The 21,952-nt window shown below is 31.8% G+C and overlaps 1 protein-coding gene across 1 annotated transcript in view; it reads left to right on the top strand.

The window, feature by feature from the left end:
• The first annotated feature begins 14,607 nt into the window (after nt 1-14,607).
• LOC139503414 (uncharacterized) overlaps nt 14,608-21,952 on the top strand; it is a 50,829-nt gene continuing 43,484 nt past the window's right edge. The window contains exons 1-3 of the mRNA XM_071293194.1: nt 14,608-14,652; nt 16,005-16,103; nt 16,964-17,062. Coding sequence (XP_071149295.1) covers nt 14,608-14,652; nt 16,005-16,103; nt 16,964-17,062 — 243 coding nt within the window. The remainder of the gene's footprint in view (nt 14,653-16,004; nt 16,104-16,963; nt 17,063-21,952) is intronic.

Genomic DNA, 21,952 nt, shown 5'->3' with positions numbered 1-21,952 from the left:
TTGTCGATATCTTATAAGGTTAATGAAAAAAGGTGAAAATAAGCCAAAATCAAAATTAAGAATTCGACCTTGACCTTTGACCTTGACCTAATTTTAATTTTTTTGGACCAAGGATCTTAAATCAAAAGACCCTAGGTCTCTATCACTTATAGTTTACCAGTTAGAAATGCATATCACTGATATCATATATAAAAGGGGGGATAACTCTCATATGGAGTCTCCGGATAGCTTCGGTTGAAATGAAACAGAACATCCTAAGGATATAACGAGCAATTTGGAAAAATAAATTTGTCGGTTTCTTATACGGTTGCGAAGTAGTAGTGGCCACAAGAAAAACAGTGTTTGGGGAGATAACTCTTACAAGGTAAAGGTTTTTGTTACGCGGTGTCAGTTTCAGAAGCGCATTAACTGTTCGATATCATATACCAAATATCTAAGCGACATCTTGTGAAACAAAAAAACAGCGAAGGAAAAAAAAGTTGGCGGAAGAAAAAAAAAAAAAAAAATAATAATAATTAAAAACCAATTGTTCAAAGAACAATTGAAGGTCTTTCAACCAATAAGGATCTATTTAGATATGAAAATATTAAAATTCAGTTGAAAATGTCAGTTCCTATGGCTTAATGATGTATAAATATGAATTTTAAGCAAAGGTCAAAATCTAGAACGTCCAATTAACCTATGACCTTGACCTCAATTTCAAGGTCATAGACTAAACATCTCAAATAAAAAGACACTAGTTCCTTAATATGTATGGTTCATGAGTAAAATCACTTTACGCATAATTCTTAATATAAGAGGGGCGAAAACTCCCTTTTATTGTTTACGCACCCTTGCAACCAAAATTTATAAGTTACGACATGTCGCAACTAACAATTTAGTAAAAAAAAATTGTCGATATCTTATAAGGTTAATGAAAAAAGGTGAAAATAAGCCAAAATCAAAATTTAGAATTTGACCTTGACCTTTGACCTTGACCTAATTTTCATTTTTTTGGACCAAGGATCTTAAATCAAAAGACCCTAGGTCTCTATCACTTATAGTTTACCAGTTAGAAATGCATATCACTGATATCATATATAAAAGGGGGGATAACGCTCATATGGAGTCTCCGGATAGCTTCGGTCAAAATAAAACAGAACATCCTGAGGATATAACGAGCAATTTGGAAAAATAAATTTGTCGGTTTCTTATACAGTTGCGAAGCCTTAGAGATAACAAGAAAAACAGTGTTCGGGGAGATAACTCTTACAAAGTAAAGCTTTTTGTTACGCGGTGTCAGTTTCAGAAGCGTATCAACTGTTCCATATCATATACCTTATATCTAAGCGACATCTTGTGAAACAAAAAAACAGTGAAGGAAAAAAAATTTGGCGGAAGAAAAAAAAAAATAATAATCAGAACAAAAACAATAGGTCTTTCAACTGAAAGGTTGAAAGACCTAATAATAATAATTAAAAACCAATTGTTCAAAGAACAATTGAAGGTCTTTCAACCAATAAGGATCTATTTAGATATGAAAATATTAAAATTCAGTTGAAAATGTCAGTTCCTATGGCTTAATGATGTATAAATATGAATTTTAAGCAAAGGTCAAAATCTAGAACGTCCAATTTACCTATGACCTTGACCTCAATTTCAAGGTCATAGACTAAACATCTCAAATAAAAAGACACTAGTTCCTTAATATGTATGGTTCATGAGTAAAATCACTTTACGCATAATTCTTAATATAAGAGGGGCGAAAACTCCCTTTTATTGTTTACGCACCCTCGCAACCAAAATTTATAAGTTACGACATGTCGCAACTAACAATTTAGTAAAAAGAAATTGTCGATATCTTATAAGGTTAATAAAAAAAAGGTGAAAATAAGCCAAAATCAAAATTAAGAATTTGACCTTGACCTTTGACCTTGACCTAATTTTCATTTTTTTGGACCAAGGATCTTAAATCAAAAGACCCTAGGTCTCTATCACTTATAGTTTACCAGTTAGAAATGCATATCACTGATATCATATATAAAAGGGGGGATAACTCTCATATGGAGTCTCCGGATAGCTTCCGTTGAAATGAAACAGAACATCCTAAGGATATAACGAGCAATTTGGAAAAATAAATTTGTCGGTTTCTTATACGGTTGCGAAGAAGTAGTGGCCACAAGAAAAACAGTGTTTGGGGAGATAACTCTTACAAGGTAAAGGTTTTTGTTACGCGGTGTCAGTTTCAGAAGCGCATTAACTGTTCGATATCATATACCAAATATCTAAGCGACATCTTGTGAAACAAAAAAACAGCGAAGGAAAAAAAAGTTGGCGGAAGTTTGTTGGTTGGTTAAACACGTTGGATAGGGTCAATTGAAACAGCGAAAAAGAAGCAAAGAAGATCTTGAACCCTATATGAAACACATGAAACGGAAACATGATTGATTGATTGATTGATTGATCATGATCATGATTGATTGATTGATTGATTGATTAGTTGGTTGGTTGGTTGGTTAAACACGTTGGATAGGGTCAATTGAAACAACGAAAAAGAAGATCTTGAACCCTATATTAAACACATGAGACGGAAACATGATTGATTGATCATGATTGATTGTTTGATCATGATTGGTTGATTGATCATGATTGATTGATTGATTGATTGGTTGGTTGTTTGGTTGGTTGGTATGTCGGTTGGTTGGTTGGTTGGTTGGCAGGCTTTATTTAAACCATCAATGGGGATTATGTCCCTTACACAATGGTAAAACCAATGCAGTCGAAATGTAACAAAGTTGCCCCTTGAGGTACCAAACATTTTTCACTATGAAAATTTTCTGTATCTATAACCATTCAAAAGTTATAGGGAAATCAAAGACCAATAAAAATCTAAAATACGACCTTGACCTTTGACCTTGACCTAATTTTCGTTTTTTTGGACCAAGGATCTCAAATCAAAAGACCCGAGGTCTCTATCACTTATGGTTTTCCAGTTTAAAATACATTTCAAAATTTCAAAAACAAAAGGGGAATTAACTCTCATATGGAATCTCTATAAGGCTTCGGTCAAAAAAAAACAGAACGTCCTGAGGATGTAACGCGCCATTTGGAAAAATAAATTTGTCGGTTTCTTAAACGGTTGTGAAGATTAAGCGATAACAAAAAAAACAGTGTTCGGGGAGATAACTCTTATATGGGAAAGTATTGGGTTTCGCGGTGTCAGTTTCAAAAGCGCATAAACTGTTCGATATCATATTTCATTTATCTAAGCGACATCTTGCGAAACAAAAAAACAGCGAAGGAAAAAAATGTTGGCGGAAGAAAAAAAAAAATAATAATAATTAAAAACCAATTGTTCAAAGAACAATTGAAGGTCTTTCAACCAATAAGGATCTATTTTGATATAAAAATATTAAGATTCAATTGAAAATGTCAGTTGCTATGTCTTTATGATATAAAAATATGAATTTCGAAGAAAGGTTAAAATCTAGAACGTCCAATTAACCTATGACCTTGACCTCAATTTCAAGGTCATAAACTAAGGATCCCAAATCAAAAGACCCTAGGTCAGTATTATGTATGGTTTATGAGTAATATCACTTTACGCATAATTCTAAATATAAGAGGGGCAAAAACTCCCATTTATTGTCTACGCACCCTTCCAATCAAAATTTATAAGTTACGACATGTCGCAACTAACAATTTAGTAAAAATAATTTGTCGCAATCTTATAAAATTAATGAAGTAAGTGAAAATAAGCCAAAATCAAAATTTAAAATTTGACCTTGACCTTTGACCTCGACCTAATTTTCATTTTTTTGGACCAAGGATCTTAAATCAAAAGACCCTAGGTCTCTATCACTTATGGTTTACCAGTTAGAAATGCAAATCACTTATATCATATATAAAAGGGGGGATAACTCTCATATGGAGTCTCCGGATAGCTTCGGTCCAAATGAAACTGAACATCCTGAGGATATAACGAGCAATTTGGAAAAATAAATTTGTCGGTTTCTTATACGGTTGCGAAGCCTTAGACATAACAAGAAAAACAGTGTTCGGGGAGATAACTCTTACATGGTAAAGGTTTTTGTTACGCGGTGTCAGTTTCAGAAGCGTATGAACTGTTCGATATCATATACCATATATCTAAGCGACATCTTGGGAAACAAAAAAACAGTGAAGGAAAAAAAATTTGGCGGAAGAAAAAAAAAAATAATAATCAGAACAAAAACAATAGGTCTTTCACCTGAAAGGTTGAAAGACCTAATAATAATAATAATCAGAACAAAAACAATAGGTCTTTCATCCGAAAGGTTGAAAGACCTAATAATAATAATAATAATCAGAACAAAAACAATAGGTCTTTCATCCGAAAGGTTGAAAGACCTAATTAAAAACCAATTGTTCAGAGAACAATTGAAGGTCTTTCCACAAGTAAGGATCTATTTTTATATGAAAATATTAAAGTTCAGTTGAAAATATCAGTTCCTATGGCTTTATGATGTATAAATATGAATTTAAAGCAAAGGTCAAATTCTAGAACGTCAAATTAGCCTATGACCTTGACCTCAATTTCAAGGTCATAAACTGAGGATCTCAAATCAAAAGACTCTAGGTCTCTAATATGTATGGTTAATAAGTTATATCACTTTACGCATAATTTTAGATAAGATAGGGGCTAAAACTCCCATTTATTGTCTACGCAACCTTTCAACCAAAATTATTAAGTTACGACATGTCGCAACTAACAATTTAGTAAAAACAATTTGTCGATATCTTATAAGGTTAATGAAATTGGGTGAAAATAAGCCAAAATCAAAATTTAGAATTTGACCTTGACCTTTGACCTTGACCTAATTTTCATTTTTTTGGACCAAGGATCTTAAATCAAAAGACCCTAGGTCTCTATCACTTATGGTTTACCAGTTAGAAATGCATATCACTTATATCATATACAAAAGGGGGGATAACGCTCATATGGAGTCTCCGGATAGCTTCGGTCAAAATAAAACAGCACATCCTGAGGATATAATGAGCAATTTGCAAAAATAAATTTGTCGGTTTCTTGTACGGTTGTGAAGATTACGCGATAACAAGAAAAACAGTGTTCGGGGAGATAACTCTTATATGGGAAAGATTTTGGTTACTCGGTGTCAGTTACAAAAGCGTAATAACTGTTCGATATCATATACCATAATCTCTAAGCGACATCTTGCAAAACAAAAAAATTGCGAAGGAACAAAAAGTTGGCGGAAGAAAAAAAATAATAATTAAAAACCAATTGTTCAGAGAACCATTGATGGTCTTTCCACCAGTTAAGACCTTTTTTATATAAAAATATTACAATTTGGTTTAAAATGTCAATTTTAGCGCCAAATGACAGCTTATTGAACGCTTATTCAAAAAAATATATGGTTTCTATAAAAAAAATATATCGAAAAGGGCGATAATCTTTTACTTCCGGTTTAAAAAGTTTACTTCCGGTATTGTTTGATAGTTTACTTGACACTGATTCCAAAAATATATGGTTCTATATACTTTTACATTGATTTAGTACAAAAAAAGCTACTTCCGGTTTACAAAAGGTCACTTCCGGTTGTGTTTTTTAAGGTCACATTGCTTACAACTTAATGCAAAAAGTCCCATGGCTTTATCATGTGTACATATGAGGTAAAAGCAAAGGTCAAAATCTAGAACGTTTAATTAGCATATGACCTTGAGCTCAATTTCAAGGTTATAAACCAAGGACCTCAAATCAAAAGACTTTAGTCCTCTACTTTATATTGTTAATGAGTTATATTACCATACGTATGATATTAGATATAAAAAGGGGGAAAACTTGCGTCAAATGTCTACGTACCCTTTCAACTAAAATTTATGTGTTACGACATGTCGTAACCAACAATTGTGTGAAATTATTTTGTCGATATCTTGTATGATTTCTGAAAATAAGAGATAACAAGCCAAAATCGAAATTTTAATCATGACCTTGACCTTTGACCTTGACCTCATTTTGATTTTTTTGGACCAAGGACCTCAAATCAAAAGACCCTAGGCCTCTACCACTTATGGTTTTCCAGTTAAAAATGCATATTACTTATATCAAATATAAAAGGGGAAATAACTCTCATATGGAGTCTCCGGATATCTTCGGTCCAAATAAATCAAATCATCCTGAGGATATATCGAGCAATTTGGTAAAATAAATTTGTCGGTTTCTTATACGGTTGCGAATATTAAGCGATCACAAGAAAAACAGTGTTTGGGGAGATAACTCTTACATTGAAAAGATTTTGGTTACACGGTGTCAGTTACAAAAGCGTAATAACTGTTCGATATCATGTACCATATGTCTAAGCGACATCTTGCGAAACAAAAAAAATGCGAAGGAAAAAAAAGTTGGCGGAAGAAAAAAAATAATAATTAAAAACCAATTGTTCAGAGAACCATTGATGGTCTTTCCACTAGTAATGATTTTTTTTATATAAAAATATTAAAATTTGCTTTTAAATGTCAATTTCAGCGTCAAATGACAACTTATTGTACGCTGATCTAAAAATATAAGGTTTATATACAAAAAGATATAAATAAGGGAGATAATTTTCTACTTCCGGTTCAAAATATGTTACTTCCGGTACTGTCTTATAGATTACTTGACGCTGATTCCAAAAATATATGGTTTTACATACTTTTACAATAATTTATACCAAAAATTAGCTACTTCCGGTTTGCAAAAGGTCACTTCCGGTTAGCTTTTTCAACGTCATACTGCTTGCAACCTAATGCAAAAAGTCTAATAGCTTTAACATGAATATATATGAGATAAAAGCAAAGGTCAAAATCTTGAATATTAAATTAACATATGACCTTGAGCTCAATTTCAAGGTCATAAACTAAGGACCTCAAATCAAAAGACTCTAGGTCTTTACTTTATATTGTTAATGAGTTATATTACCATACAACTGATATTAGATATAAAAGGGGGGAAAACTAACATCAAATGTTTACGTACCCTTTTGACTAAAATTTATGTGTAACTACATGTCGCGACTAACAATTGTTTGAAAATATTTTGTCGATATCTTATAAGATTTCTGAAAATAAGCGATAACAAGCCAAAATCAAAATTTTGAACATGACCTTGACCTTTGACCTTGACCTCATTTTCATTTTTTTGAACCAAGGACCTTAAATCAAAAGACCCTAGGCCTATGTCACTTATCGTTTACCAGTTAGAAATGCAAATCAGTTATATCATATACAGAAGGGAGAATAACTCTCATATGGAGTCTCCGGATAGCTTCGACTAAAATCATTCATTTCATCCTGAGGATATAACGAGCAATTTGGTAAAATAAATTTGTCGGTTTCTTATATGGTTGCGACATATAAGTGATAACAAGAAAAACAGTGTTCGGGGAGATAACTCTTACATGGAAAAGATTTTTGTTACGCGGTGTCAGTTTCAAAAGCGTATTAACTCTTCGATATCATATACAAAATATCTAAGTGACATCTTGTGAAACAAAAAGTTAGCGAAGCAAAAAAAATTAGGTGGAAGAAAAAAAATAATAATAATCAGAAGAAAACCAATAGGTCTTTCCACGGAAAAGTGGAAAGACCTAATTAAAAACCAATTGTTCATAGAACCATTGATGGTCTTTCCACCAGTAATTATCTTTTTTATATGAAAATATTAAAAATTTGGTTTTAAATGTCAATTGAACCATCAAATGACAGCTTATTGAACGTTGATTCCAAAAATGTATGGTTTCTATGGAAAAAGATATAGATAAGGGAGATAATTGTTAACTTCCGGTTCAAACGACGTAATTTCCGGTATAGTTTGATAGTTTAATTGACAATGATTCCAAAAATATATGGTTCTATATACTTTTACATTTATTTAGAACAAAAAATAGCTACTTCCGGTAAACAAAAGGTCACTTCCGGTTGGCTTTTACAAGGTCACATTGCTTGCAACCTATTGCAAAAAGTCCCATGTCTTTATCATGTATACATATGAGGTAAAAGCAAAGGTCAAAATCTAGAACGTTAATTTTGCCAATGACCTTGAGCTCAATTTCAAGGTCATCAACCAAGGACCTCAAATCAAAAGACTTTAGTCCTCCACTTTATATTGTTTATGAGTTATATTACCATACATATGATATTAGATATAAAAAGGGGGAAAACTCACGTCAAATGTCTACGTACCCTTTCGACTAAAATTTATGTTACTACATGTCGTAACTAACAATTTTATGAAAATATTTTGTCAATATCTTATATGATTTCTGAAAATAAGAGATAACAAGCCAAAATCAAAATTTTGATCATGACCTTGACCTTTGACCTTGACCTCATTTTCAATTTTTTGGACCAAGGACCTCAAAACAAAAGACCCTAGGCCTCTAACACTTATGGTTTTCCAGTTAAAAATGCATATCACTTATATCAAATATAAAAGGGGAAATAACTCTCATATGGAGTCTCCGGAAAGCTTCGGTCAAAATAAATCAAATCATCCTGAGGATATAACGAGCAATTTGGTAAAATAAATTTGTCGGTTTCTTATACGGTTGCGAATATGAAGCGATCACAAGAAAAACAGTGTTCGGGGAGATAACTCTTACATTGAAAAGATTTTGGTTACGCGGTGTCAGTTTCAAAAGCGTATTAATTGCTCGATATCATATACCATATATCTAAGCGACATCTTGCGAAACAAAAAAATTGTGAAGGAACAAAAAGTTGGCGGAAGAAAAAAAATAATAATTAAAAACCAATTGTTCAGAGAACCATTGATGGTCTTTCCACCAGTAATGATTTTTTTTATATGAAAATATTAAAATTTGGTTTTAAATGTCAATTTCAGCGTCAAATGACAATTTATTGTACTCTGATTCCAAAAATATAAGGTTTCTATACAATAAGATATAAATAAGGGAGATAATTTTTTACTTCCGGTTCAAAATATGTTACTTCCGGTACTGTCTTATAGATTACTTGACGCTGATTCCAAAAATATATGGTTTTACATACTTTTACAATAATTTATACCAAAAATTAGCTACTTCCGGTTTGCAAAAGGTCACTTCCGGTTAGCTTTTTCAACGTCATATTGCTTGCAACCTAATGCAAAAAGTCAAATAGCTTTAACATGAATATATATGAGATAAAAGCAAAGGTCAAAATCTTGAATATTAAATTAACATATGACCTTGAGCTCAATTTCAAGGTCATAAACTAAGGACCTCAAATCAAAAGACTCTAGGTCTTTACTTTATATTGTTAATGAGTTATATTACCATACAACTGATATTAGATATAAAAGGGGGGAAAACTAACATCAAATGTTTACGTACCCTTTTGACTAAAATTTATGTGTAACTACATGTCGCGACTAACAATTGTGTGAAAATATTTTGTCGATATCTTATAAGATTTCTGAAAATAAGCGATAACAAGCCAAAATCAAAATTTTGACCATGACCTTGACCTTTGACCTTGACCTCATTTTCATTTTTTTGAACCAAGAACCTTAAAGCAAAAGACCCTAGGCCTATGTCACTTATCGTTTACCAGTTAGAAATGCAAATCAGTTATATCGTATACAAAAGGGGGAATAACTCTCATATGGAGTCTCCGGATAGCTTCGACTAAAATTATTCATTTCATCCTGAGGATATAACGAGCAATTTGGTAAAATAAATTTGTCGGTTTCTTATATGGTTGCGACATATAAGTGATAACAAGAAAAACAGTGTTCGGGGAGATAACTCTTACATGGAAAAGATTTTTGTTACGCGGTGTCAGTTTCAAAAGCGTATTAACTCTTCGATATCATATACAAAATATCTAAGTGACATCTTGTGAAACAAAAAGTTAGCGAAGCAAAAAAAATTAGGCGGAAGAAAAAAAATAATAATTAAAAACCAATTGTTCAGAGAACCATTGATGGTCTTTCCACCAGTAATGATTTTTTTATATGAAAATGTTAAAATTTGGTTTTAAATGTCAATTTCAACGTCAAATGACAACTTATTGTACGCTGATTCCAAAAATATAAGGTTTCTATACAATAAGATATAAATAAGGGAGATATTTTTTTACTTCCGGTTCAAAATATGTTACTTCCAGTACTGTCTTATAGTTTACTTGACGCTGATTCAAAAAATATATGGTTTTACATACTTTTACAATAATTTATTACAAAAATTAGCTACTTCCGGTTTACAAAAGATCACTTCCGGTTAGATTTTTCAACGTCATACTGCTTGCAACCTACTGCAAAAAGTCTAATAGCTTTAACATGAATACATATGAGGTAAAAGCAAAGGTCAAAATCTAGAACGTTAAATTAACATATGACCTTGAGCTCAATTTCAAGGTCATGAACCAAGGACCTCAAATCAAAAGACTCTAGGTCTTTACTTTATATTGTTAATGAGTTATATTACCATACGACTGATATTAGATATAAAAGGGGAGAAAACTCGCAGCAAATGTTTACGTACCCTTTCGACTAAAGTTTATGTGTAACAACATGTCGCGACTATTAATTATGTGAAAATATTTTGTCGATATCTTATAAGATTTCTGAAAATAAGAGATAACAAGCCAAAATCAAAAATTTAATCATGACCTTGACCTTTGACCTTGACCTCATTTTCATTTTTTTGGACCAAGGACCTCAAATCAAAAGACCCTAGGCCTCTAACACTTATGGTTTTCCAGTTAAAAATGCATATCACTTATATCAAATATAAAAGGGGAAATAACTCGCATATGCAGTCTCCGGATGGCTTCCGTCGAACTAAATCAAATCATTTTGAGGATGTAACGAGCAATTTGGTAAAATAAGTTTGTCGGTATCTTATACGGTTGCGAATATTAAGTGATCACAAGAAAAACAGTGTTCGGGGAGATAACTCTTACATTGAAAAGATTTTGGTTACGCGGTGTCAGTTACAAAAGCGTAATAACTGTTCGATATCATATACCATATGTCTAAGCGACATCTTGCGAAACAAAAAAATTGCGAAGGAACAAAAAGTTGGCGGAAGAAAAAAAATAATAATAATAATAATCAGAAGAAAACCAATAGGTCTTTCCACGGAAAAGTGGAAAGACCTAATAATCAGAAGAAAACCAATAGGTCTTTCCACGGAAAAGTGGAAAGACCTAATAATAATAATAATCAGAAGAAATCCAATAGGTCTTTCCACGGAAAAGTGGAAAGACCTAATAATAATAATCAGAAGAAAACCAATAGGTCTTTCCACGGAAAAGTGGAAAGACCTAATAATCAGAAGAAAACCAATAGGTCTTTCCACGGAAAAGTGGAAAGACCTAATAATCAGAAGAAAACCAATAGGTCTTTCCACGGAAAAGTGGAAAGACCTAATAATAATAATAAACAGAAGAAATACAGTAAGGTCTTTCCCTTTTGAAAAAGGAAAGACCTTAATTAAGTACATTTTAATATAATAGCTTTCAAGACTTCATAATTATTAGGACTACATTTGTACTTGTATTTTAACTGATAATTGTTGGCAGGCCTCCGTGGCTGAGTGGTCTATGTAGTTATTACTGTATTAAATCACTAGCCAGTCAACACTGAGGTTGTAAGTTTGAACCCTGCTAGTACGGTTGCACTTGACTCCAATCTTAATTGACTAGGATTGTCAGTTTTCCTCTTGAAAGTTGGTAGTTTTTCTCCAGCTTCCTCCACCAATAAAAACTGTCCGCCTTAAAATAGCCTATATGCGTTGTTTAAAAGTGGCATGTATCCACCAAAAATAAAATATAATTGTTGACAACCATGACAAACACATCTTGTTTTTTTTTCTATATTTTCATGTACACTTAAGTACAATGTACATGTTAAGTAGACCTTTCAGTTTCATGCACTCATAATAATTTGAGCTTCAATCAAATGTAATGAATCATGATTTTCTTGATATGCTGGAATTTGATTCTCGTCTTGGAACCACTTGATAACAGTGTAATTGTAGTCTCAGCTTGATCCAAGGATGTACATGTATAACTAATATATACGTCCTTGGCTTGATCATAAAAAAATTTGGGAAAAAATTACATGAACATTATTACCTTTGGCTATGCAATGTATGAAAAGCTGTATACCTTTTATAAATCTAAATTATATGAAAAGAATGGGAGTAATAGAACCTCACTGACATCTATCCATTCATTCAGTATTGATCCCCCCTTTTTAAAATTTAACTAATCTCTACAGAGTTTACAAATATTGTTATTTGGGATGAATAAAAAAATAACCTCATGATAGATAATGAAACAGATGATTAATAAATGCAATTACTGATTACTATCGGATATATACATTACAATATCGTTCTCGGGTTTACAATCAACAGTCAAATAGTTTTTTTGTGAAAAATTTGCACACACATCTTCCTGTTTTTGTCCAATTATGATTAAAAAAAAAGTTGCATTATTATATTTACCAAGGTACATGTACATTAATGTACGTAATCCATGAAAACAAAACACTTTCGACATTTCGAACTTTTGTTGCCTTGAATTTCTCTAGACTTTCATTTCCATGTTTCGTATCCCGATTTCTTCTAGTTGATCGACAAGCCACTCAATTCAATTTATCTGTTTATAAGTAGAAGAAGAAGTAGAATCTATCTCTGTCCATTCTTAAAACTTAAATAAACAGCTTAGACTGCTGCAGATGATCGCGTGAGCGTCCATGGTTTGCGTCATAGTGCACAAAACGATAACGGTGAAAATATTTCCGAGTTTTCCCGGTTTTCGAATTCGACGTAACAAGTACGTAATACGAGGGTCTGGAATCAAAATTAAGGATTTAAGAAAAGGGAATAAGGGGGAAAAATGCAGAATAAATAATAAAAAATAAATAATAAAGAACAGAGAGAGAATAATGGGATAATCAATAAAAAAAATTAATTAAGAATAAAGAACAAACTATAAAAAGTAAAGAATATTTATTCATATTATTATCTATTAATCATAACTCATTCACTTATTTTACATTCTGTTTAATTCAGAATTAGAAAGCTCTGCTGTTGGGATGATATGCTTCAATACTCATTTAGACATTTTCTCCAATTTTCATTAATGTTTTTCCAAACATATGAAAACATATGAAAATCATATGTTTTTCATATGTTTATAAACATATGTTCACATATGTCATAAAACATATGATTGTAAACATATGTTTATCATATGTTTTGAAAATTTTTCCTGTGTATAAGGCTGGTTTTTGGTATGTGAGTTAACCATAATTAGTTACCGATAAAGTTTAAGTCTCCTTCCGCCTCGTTATTTTTTGCTGAAATTCCTGACTTTGATAAATTTTTGAAAATCACAGTTTCACGGATTCGGATGAAAGGACAAGAATTTGAAAAGAATAAAAGGCATGAAAGAGAAAGGATGAATAATTTGGGAAATATATTTTGTCATTTGTTTTGTCTGGAAGCAAGGGGGATAAAAGTAGGAGCTACAAGGAGAATACTAACCATTCGGTCTAAAAAAAGGTCTCCAAAATTAACATACCGCTATACCAACTTTAAATCTAAGATAAGTAAAATAATCATCTGTTATGTTGACTCATTGTAGAGAATTGCAGACCGTAACCTTATAATATGCATTAACTGCTAAAGTCGATACCATTTAGTCCTTTAATCTGTTAAAATGCAATTCAGAGATTTCACGTCAAGTAAAAAAAAATCACTGCAAAGAAAATGGTTTATTCACTCAACTGATTTTATTAAATAATAAGTTTTTCAACGAAAAAAATCATCTAATTATTAAAACATCAAAGCTATTGACGTCAATGATAATACTAGTATTTATCATTTATAACGTAGTTATTATGATGTATCACGTGTCTAATGTTATTAGTTATCGAATTTATATTATGACAAAAGTGTGTCAGAAATCATATCTGAAATTCTTCCTCAGTCATGATAACCTTCCATCATTAGCGAACTGAACAAAGAAATAACACGACAGATGATGAGCTTTTTGATTCTAATTTATTGAACTTATTTTCGTCAAATTACATAAAAATATAATGTACTAATGATAATTTCTTGATAACATTTTATTGACTTGTAATAGTGCGACATGGTGTTGTTTTATTCTGTTATAGGATATAATTAGGAGATAACTGTATTGTATTTTAAGCTCCGACGGCATCAATTGGGGATTTGATGGTCGCAAATTAAGTTTACTGGCGACGCGTTAGCGGAGACAGTAAACGGATATTTGCGACCATCAAATCCACAATTGATGCCGTCGGAGCTTAAAATACAGTATTGTTATCTCCATTCTAATGAAACTGACAGAAAACAACGTTAAAACATGCATTTTAAATCTGTCATATGCCGTCTGCGCTTGCGCGTACGTCCGATAGCATCAATTGTCAATTGATGCCATGTGAATAAGTGACGTTATCCAATCAAAATAAACGTTACAAACGTTGTTGCATTAGAATTTGCTATCGTTATCATTCACTGATATGTTTAAACTGTTCTTTGTAATTATGTACAAAATGGTAAAATTGCACTTCACAATGCTACACAAAAAAGAAACACGAAAATCACCATGTTGCTTATTGATGCTGGTATTAATATCAATGCACAGGACAAGGTTAGTAAATAATAAACAAAACCAAAACACAACATAATACGTGCTTATATGTGCAACGTTAAATAGCAATGTTTGTTAACTAAGTATAACTTTTGATGTCTTCAAATGTTATGGACTACCTCCATTTTATACTTAATTTAGAGTTCTGTATTTTATTAATACCTCTTACCTGAACCATATCTACATGAACAAAATTAATCCCACTATTTTGTGGGCGTCTATTTTGTCATATACAACCACACGTTACACCTATGTACGCGTCCATGTTTGTTAAATGTTATGTCTGAGTATTGCGGATGGAGGACATTCTAAAATACGCTTCATCGACGGCGTCATCATCTTCTGTGTTATAGTCCTCATCATTCGGGAAAGTCGTATATGCCTTTAGCTTTGATAGATGTTCATAGTTCACATGCTAATATAGTTTTCTATGCCTGTTATATTGTGCCTATTCCTTCTATTTTATAAGACCCTATATTTTTATACATCATTAAGGAAGCATACTTTAGCATTGTTTTGAAAAAAACCCACAACGAACAGCAATATGTAGTGTTATTACGATTGTACAGGTAGGAATTATAGCTTCAACAATTGGCGCAAAAAAAGAAATTTGAAGCATTATATGTCGGACTTAACATTTTGAATATAAATACTGTTGCTTTTTCATCAATACGTTTGTATTCATAGATGAGCTATTCGTGTATTCGTAATATGTGGGTTTTTTTTTGGTTAACAGAGACAAAAGATGCATCAACAACACGTCAGTTATATATTTTTGTTTGGTGTTTTTCTCCAATCTGATGATTGAAGCCTTTTTGAATTTATTAGTATAGTATGTTCATATGTTGTGCTGTTTAACAACTGTCCCATGTTTAGGGAAATTTGAGAGCATATACATACGTTTAACCCCGCCACGTGCCGTTTGGTTTGCTTTCATTGTTGAAAGCCCTACGATTTCTTATAAATGTTTGCATCCACTTCATTTAAACGTAGGTGGATAGGGGTCTCGATGTCAATCAAACCAAATCTCCTTTTATACTGTACTGTGAAATAAAAATATCAATGTCACCATCGAGTCCTCAACACAGCGAGAAAAACTTCGCAGCTGTAGTCAGGCTTTAGCTGATCCCTACACAATAATCAATCTATGTATATTCATAAAGCTTAAATGCATCCATGCACCATGCAATATTAACTAATGACAAATTCGTATAAAACTCTGATATCGGGTACCAGTTTGACTTTACGCAAAGTGCCAGTCTATGCTGGTTTACTTTCTTTAGTCCAATAGATTGCTTCCTGTTTTATTTCATATTATGTTAATATATAGTTATTTTGTTTTTTTTATCCAGTTTGATAACACTGTACTTCACGTTGCTGTAAATCACGGAAATACAGATATCGCCAAGTTGCTGATTGATGGTGGCATTGATCTCAATATAAAGACACGGGTCAGTGGATTATAAGTTAAACTTACAATCATATTGAATTATCGGCAATACCAAAACATTCATTTACTGCATCATGCGTGATGTCAAACTAGACGCAATTAGCTTTATAGTATGTGTGTAGATACTCTTTAGTAAAGTAAGGTTGCACAATTAGTGAAAAGCGACAAATTAGAATCTTCCATAACAAACATTGTAAATTGCAGAATATTGGAAAAGTTAGTTGACTTAAACAAAATTTCCTAAGGTTGTGGTAACAATATATCGAGAAAACACAAGGGCAAATTGTAACAGTTCTAGTGGTGAAGCTTACAATCAACGACAATTTAAATGTGATGAGATAATAACATACCACAAAAACAAAACATAAATAATATTCAACTGACATGTACTGAAAATTTAAACCAAATACAAATTATATGAGAGCACACTGATATAAGTATTCGAAACTACTGAAACTGCACTGTTTTTTATAATTTAACATAACATTTGATATGGTTTACATAGAATAACAGAAAACAGGATTGCATAGAGTGAGCAACAAAACTACATAATGACGTTGGTTATGTTTCGATAGTCAACGTCGACCGAACATCTTTTCGTAACCAATTTGAACAAGATGACGGTGACAATGACACCGCTATTAACATAGTTAATTTTCACTCACGTGAATCGTTAACTAAAACATGTAAAATAATACACAAACACGTACACATTCGTTTAAATGATAATGAGTTTTTTTGCAGTTATTTTTTTTAATAACATTTTATTGACACGGTGTTGTTTTAATCTCTTATTTGACATAATCTGCTATCGTTATAATTCCCTGATTTGTTAAAACTATTGTATGTCATTATGTATAGGACGGTAAAACTGCACTTCACGATGCTGCACGAGAAAGAAACCCGGAAATCACCATGTTGCTTATTGATGCTGGTATTGATTTAAATGCACGGAACGAGGTTAGTAAATGATCAACAAAACCGACACAAAACTATGTACTAAATGTTTATATATGTAACGACAAATAACAATGTTTGTTAACATAGTATAACATTTGAATTCTTCAAATTGAATTGACCTCACCCTTTTTATATTAATTTAGAGTTCTGTATTTTCTTACTACTTATTAACTGCACCATATATACTTTGACAAAATTAATTGAGCTATATTGTGAGCATCTATTTTGTCATATACAAACACACGTTACACCGTTTGACGCCTCCATTGCTCTTTATAAGAACCAGGCAGGGTGCCATATACATGTGATTTATGAGGGTTTCGGATTTGATCTATAAATTGCATAGAAGAAGCAGTAACTGAATACTGCTAAAAAAAATATGAGTTGGAAAATACGAGTAGTTGCCATGGTAACGGACACTCTATTTTTTGGTTGTGAAGCATAGTAAAATCTTTTAAAAATTAGCTAAATCACTACAATTCAGTGCCTGAATATGAATAGAATCAAGCATTTTTCATTAATTTTCATATGCAACATTGATACATCTTGGTTTAAGCATCATTTTAGTTAAGATTGCATGTAAACCAAATTTGTAAATGTTTTGAAAATTTTTGCCAAAAACTGCATATTTTCAACTTTTTTGAATTTGGGATTTTTGCGAAATTATCAAATTGTCTGTGGTGTTTTTCAGACAAGGGCAACTGTGTATAGCATAGTTAGCACTTTAGTTATGAAGTTTGGATACCACTTTACCAAACCAAATTAATTGAGCTATATTGTGAGCATCTATTTTGTCATATACAAACACACGTTACACCGTTTGACGCCTCCATTGCTCTTTATAAGAACCAGGCAGGGTGCCATATACATGTGATTTATGAGGGTTTCGGATTTGATCTATAAATTGCATAGAAGAAGCAGTAACTGAATACTGCTAAAAAAAATATGAGTTGGAAAATACGAGTAGTTGCCATGGTAACGGACACTCTATTTTTTGGTTGTGAAGCATAGTAAAATCTTTTAAAAATTAGCTAAATCACTACAATTCAGTGCCTGAATATGAATAGAATCAAGCATTTTTCATTAATTTTCATATGCAACATTGATACATCTTGGTTTAAGCATCATTTTAGTTAAGATTGCATGTAAACCAAATTTGTAAATGTTTTGAAAATTTTTGCCAAAAACTGCATATTTTCAACTTTTTTGAATTTGGGATTTTTGCGAAATTATCAAATTGTCTGTGGTGTTTTTCAGACAAGGGCAACTGTGTATAGCATAGTTAGCACTTTAGTTATGAAGTTTGGATACCACTTTACCAAATTAAATAGAAAAAATATTGGGACTTTCTTTAGTTTTATCACCATAGCAACTAATTTTTTTTCCTTGGAATATAATATTGCAGTTTTAGAGCTTAAATGTACTGAATTGTTTCATAACTAATAAAAAAAAATACATTTTAGCATAATCTTACTCTAAATTACCATCGTTATAGTTGCTGACTTCAATAGTTACCATGGAAATACATATTACTCATAGCAACATCTATTTTAAAATGTATCAATAGAAACTTATGTAAAAAAATACATATATTATATATAGACGGTGTTTATATTCAAATTGGAATATGACTGCATGCTGTGCTTCACTCACAGTCTAGTCTGTTCTTTTCAGAATGTTCAACAAATGTAATATGTAATGAAACATTGGGGTTAGAACCGAAGGTTTAATAAAAGGGGGGTAGGTTTATTTTAAAAAAAATCATACATGTAGATTCGGAGAGCCTGATTGCGAATAGAATCATGATTATGAATAGAATCAATTTTATTTTCAGAAATTTCATATACATGTATAACGTCGATATAACTTGGTTTTAGCTTCAGAGCTTAGTTAGTATTGCAGTTCAACCCCGACTTTTAGATTTTTTGTTATAAAATACAAAAAAAAATAATCTGAATCTGAATCATCAAGTACTGTGAAATTATCAAATTTTCTCGTGTGTTCTTCCTAAAATTGAAAATATGTAAAACAAAGCTAGCATTATAGTAACAAAGTTTGAATACTACCTGATCACAATGAATAAAACATTGCGTGGGGCTCTCTTAAATTTGATCACAATGTTAGTATTTTCCCCTTGGAAAAATAGTTATTATTTGTTGAATTCTGCAGTCTAGGGATTTCAATGTTCTCAATTGTTTCCAAACCTTTATGAAAATACATGCATTGAAGCATATATAAGCTCTAAACTAAGTATTAATACAACAGTTGCCATGGTAACAAATATCACCCATAACAGACAATCAAATGATATGTAATATAGTTTATGTACAGAATTACATATAATTATGTTAATAATGTTCATGTTTCTAATGGAAATATAACTGCATGCTTTGCTTTGTTTCACTCTCAGTACTGTCATGACTGTCTTTGCTCATTGAAAAGACTTAACAAATTTAAATATATACCCTGTTGCATTTTGGGGGAGGAGTGGAGGTTGGGTAGTTTTTGTTTGAATCTTTCACAGATCAGGATAATGCACAGCTAAGGTGTACATTAACTACCTCAGATATACTGCAAAGTTCAAATGTACTCTTAACTGATCATAGACTTTGAAAGGGGTGTAATTCCAAAAAACAAAAATAAACAGCTGCGCCAAGAGGCATGTTACACCCGTCGCTTTTTCAAAGAATAATAAAAGTTTAATAACTTCTCAATGTCATATCACAAATTCATGAAAAACTAAAGGGAAGTTATGTTAATAGATATAAACTCGTCACCAAAGTTTCATAACTGCTCAAAGCATTGTCTGAAAACTGGAATATCCCCCCCTTTTATGAATAAAATCACATTTATCCTTGATTTAAAACGTATACAAATTAAAAGTGAGCTCCCGTCCATAAATATAAACAATTTATTGAACGAAAAATGGAAAAAATAGGGAGAGTTTAAGATTGGAAAGTGAAACATTTTTTTCTGTTTATTTAACTTTCTAAATTGAGGTACATTTCTCATTGGTTCATCTTTCTCTAAGCATATTACTTAGGGGAGGAAAAGCATTACATTTATATTCAGTTATAATTTTTCATACACCTTTTTGAAAGTACACCAACATAGAACTAAAACTGTAGGAGATGTAGGTTATACGTCCATTACACAGCATTCAAACGAATGAAACACTTAATGACATTTAGCAGGCAACATAAAGATTTCAACAATACTAGTAGTTATAGGTGTCTACACAATATGTCAAATTCTTAATCATTACTAATTTATCTATATAAAGATTAACTTGAGGATTAATTTGTACATAGTTGGGATCCTGCTAACATATCTAACCCCGCCACATTCTCTATGTATGTGCCTGTCCCAAGTAAGGAGCCTGTCATTCAGTGGTTGTCGTCTGTTTATGTGTTACATATTTGTGTTTCGTACACTTTTTGTAATAAATAAGGCCGCTAGATTTTCTTGTTTGAATTGATTCACATTGTCATTTCGGAACCTTTTACAGCTGACTATGCGGCATGGGCTATGCCTAATATTGAAGGCCGTATGATAGATAACCTATAGTTGTTTATTTCTGTGTCATTTTGGTCTCTTGTGAAGAGTTGTCTCATTGGGAAGTATACCACATCTTCTGTTTTTATATCAACAGAAATAATAAAAAATTAAATACATGAAAGTCGAAAAATATTATATGGTATGTATGACAGAAAAAAAGGGCTCCAGAAAGGTTTTCCTTAAAGATCAATTGGTCACTTTTAGAAATTTCTTCAGTTAACCAGGTCATTTAAGGTAAACTATACTGTTCTAAACTGATCAGGTACTCGGTCTTAACAATTTTTAAAGTATCAAACAAAGAAAAGTAACGCAAAAGGGGCATAATTCGGGAACAGTTAAAGTGACGCCAACAAAATTCAAACTTGATCTCTGTTTTGTGGTAATAAGCATTGTGTATATGTTTCATAACATTTTGTTGAGGCAAACTAACATCAGAAAATGGAAACCAACTTCGTGACAACTACAGTACTGACGGACGATGGTGAAACTTATGATATGAGACAAATCGTCACAAGAAACGAATTGAAACTGAAATAAATAACCATAAGTCACCCTACGGCCTTCAACAGTGAGTAAAGCACATATCACATAGTACCATATGAAGGCTTTGTAAACAGATATCAAACTTAAGCTGAAACAAAATACTTAAAATAAAAAGATCATGATTGTTTAATCAGTAACTCTTGTTATCATAGTTATGTTATTTGGCACGTGTCAATCGGTATATCAAAGAAAAACAGGCACGTGTCTAAATGGTGTCTTTCTCCTATTCCTACTTTTAAAAATCACTATTCCTTCAATAGTTGTTTTGATTAATTATTAATTGTTTTTATAACAATCAAGGTTAATTAAAAATTCACCTAAGATTTACTTGTATTTTTTAAAAGAAAATATAGTTGATACACTGTTGAAGTATATTACTTTAATAAAAATTTGATACACTGTTCATTTGCAAACTGTTTTTTGTTTTCTTCTTCAAAGCATACCTTAAAATAAAGAATAAGTCAGATAAACAGAAGTATGTGATATATGATTAAAAAAACATCGAGTTTGGAAACTATTGTTTCCAGTACACACATAGTATCTGGAGAAAAGCACAACGAACAGGGATTTAGGTTCCATACTGCTATATGGCACTGTACGGCCTTCATCAATGAGCAAAGCCAATACTGCACAGTCAGCTACAAAGGGCCCCGAAATCACAAATGAACAAAAAAATCAATGTAACAAATATTTTAGTTATGTAACACAACAAATGACAACCACTGTATTACAGGTTGCACTTTGTGAATACAGCTGTTTCTCTAACCACGCCTCTTTTGGGGAGATTAA

The sequence above is a fragment of the Mytilus edulis genome, chromosome 14 (genome assembly GCF_963676685.1).
Source record: "Mytilus edulis chromosome 14, xbMytEdul2.2, whole genome shotgun sequence".
Classification (NCBI taxonomy): Eukaryota; Metazoa; Mollusca; class Bivalvia; order Mytilida; family Mytilidae; genus Mytilus; species Mytilus edulis.
The sequence above is the reverse complement of the archived record's forward strand: the minus strand, read 5'-3'. Positions and strand labels throughout refer to the sequence as shown.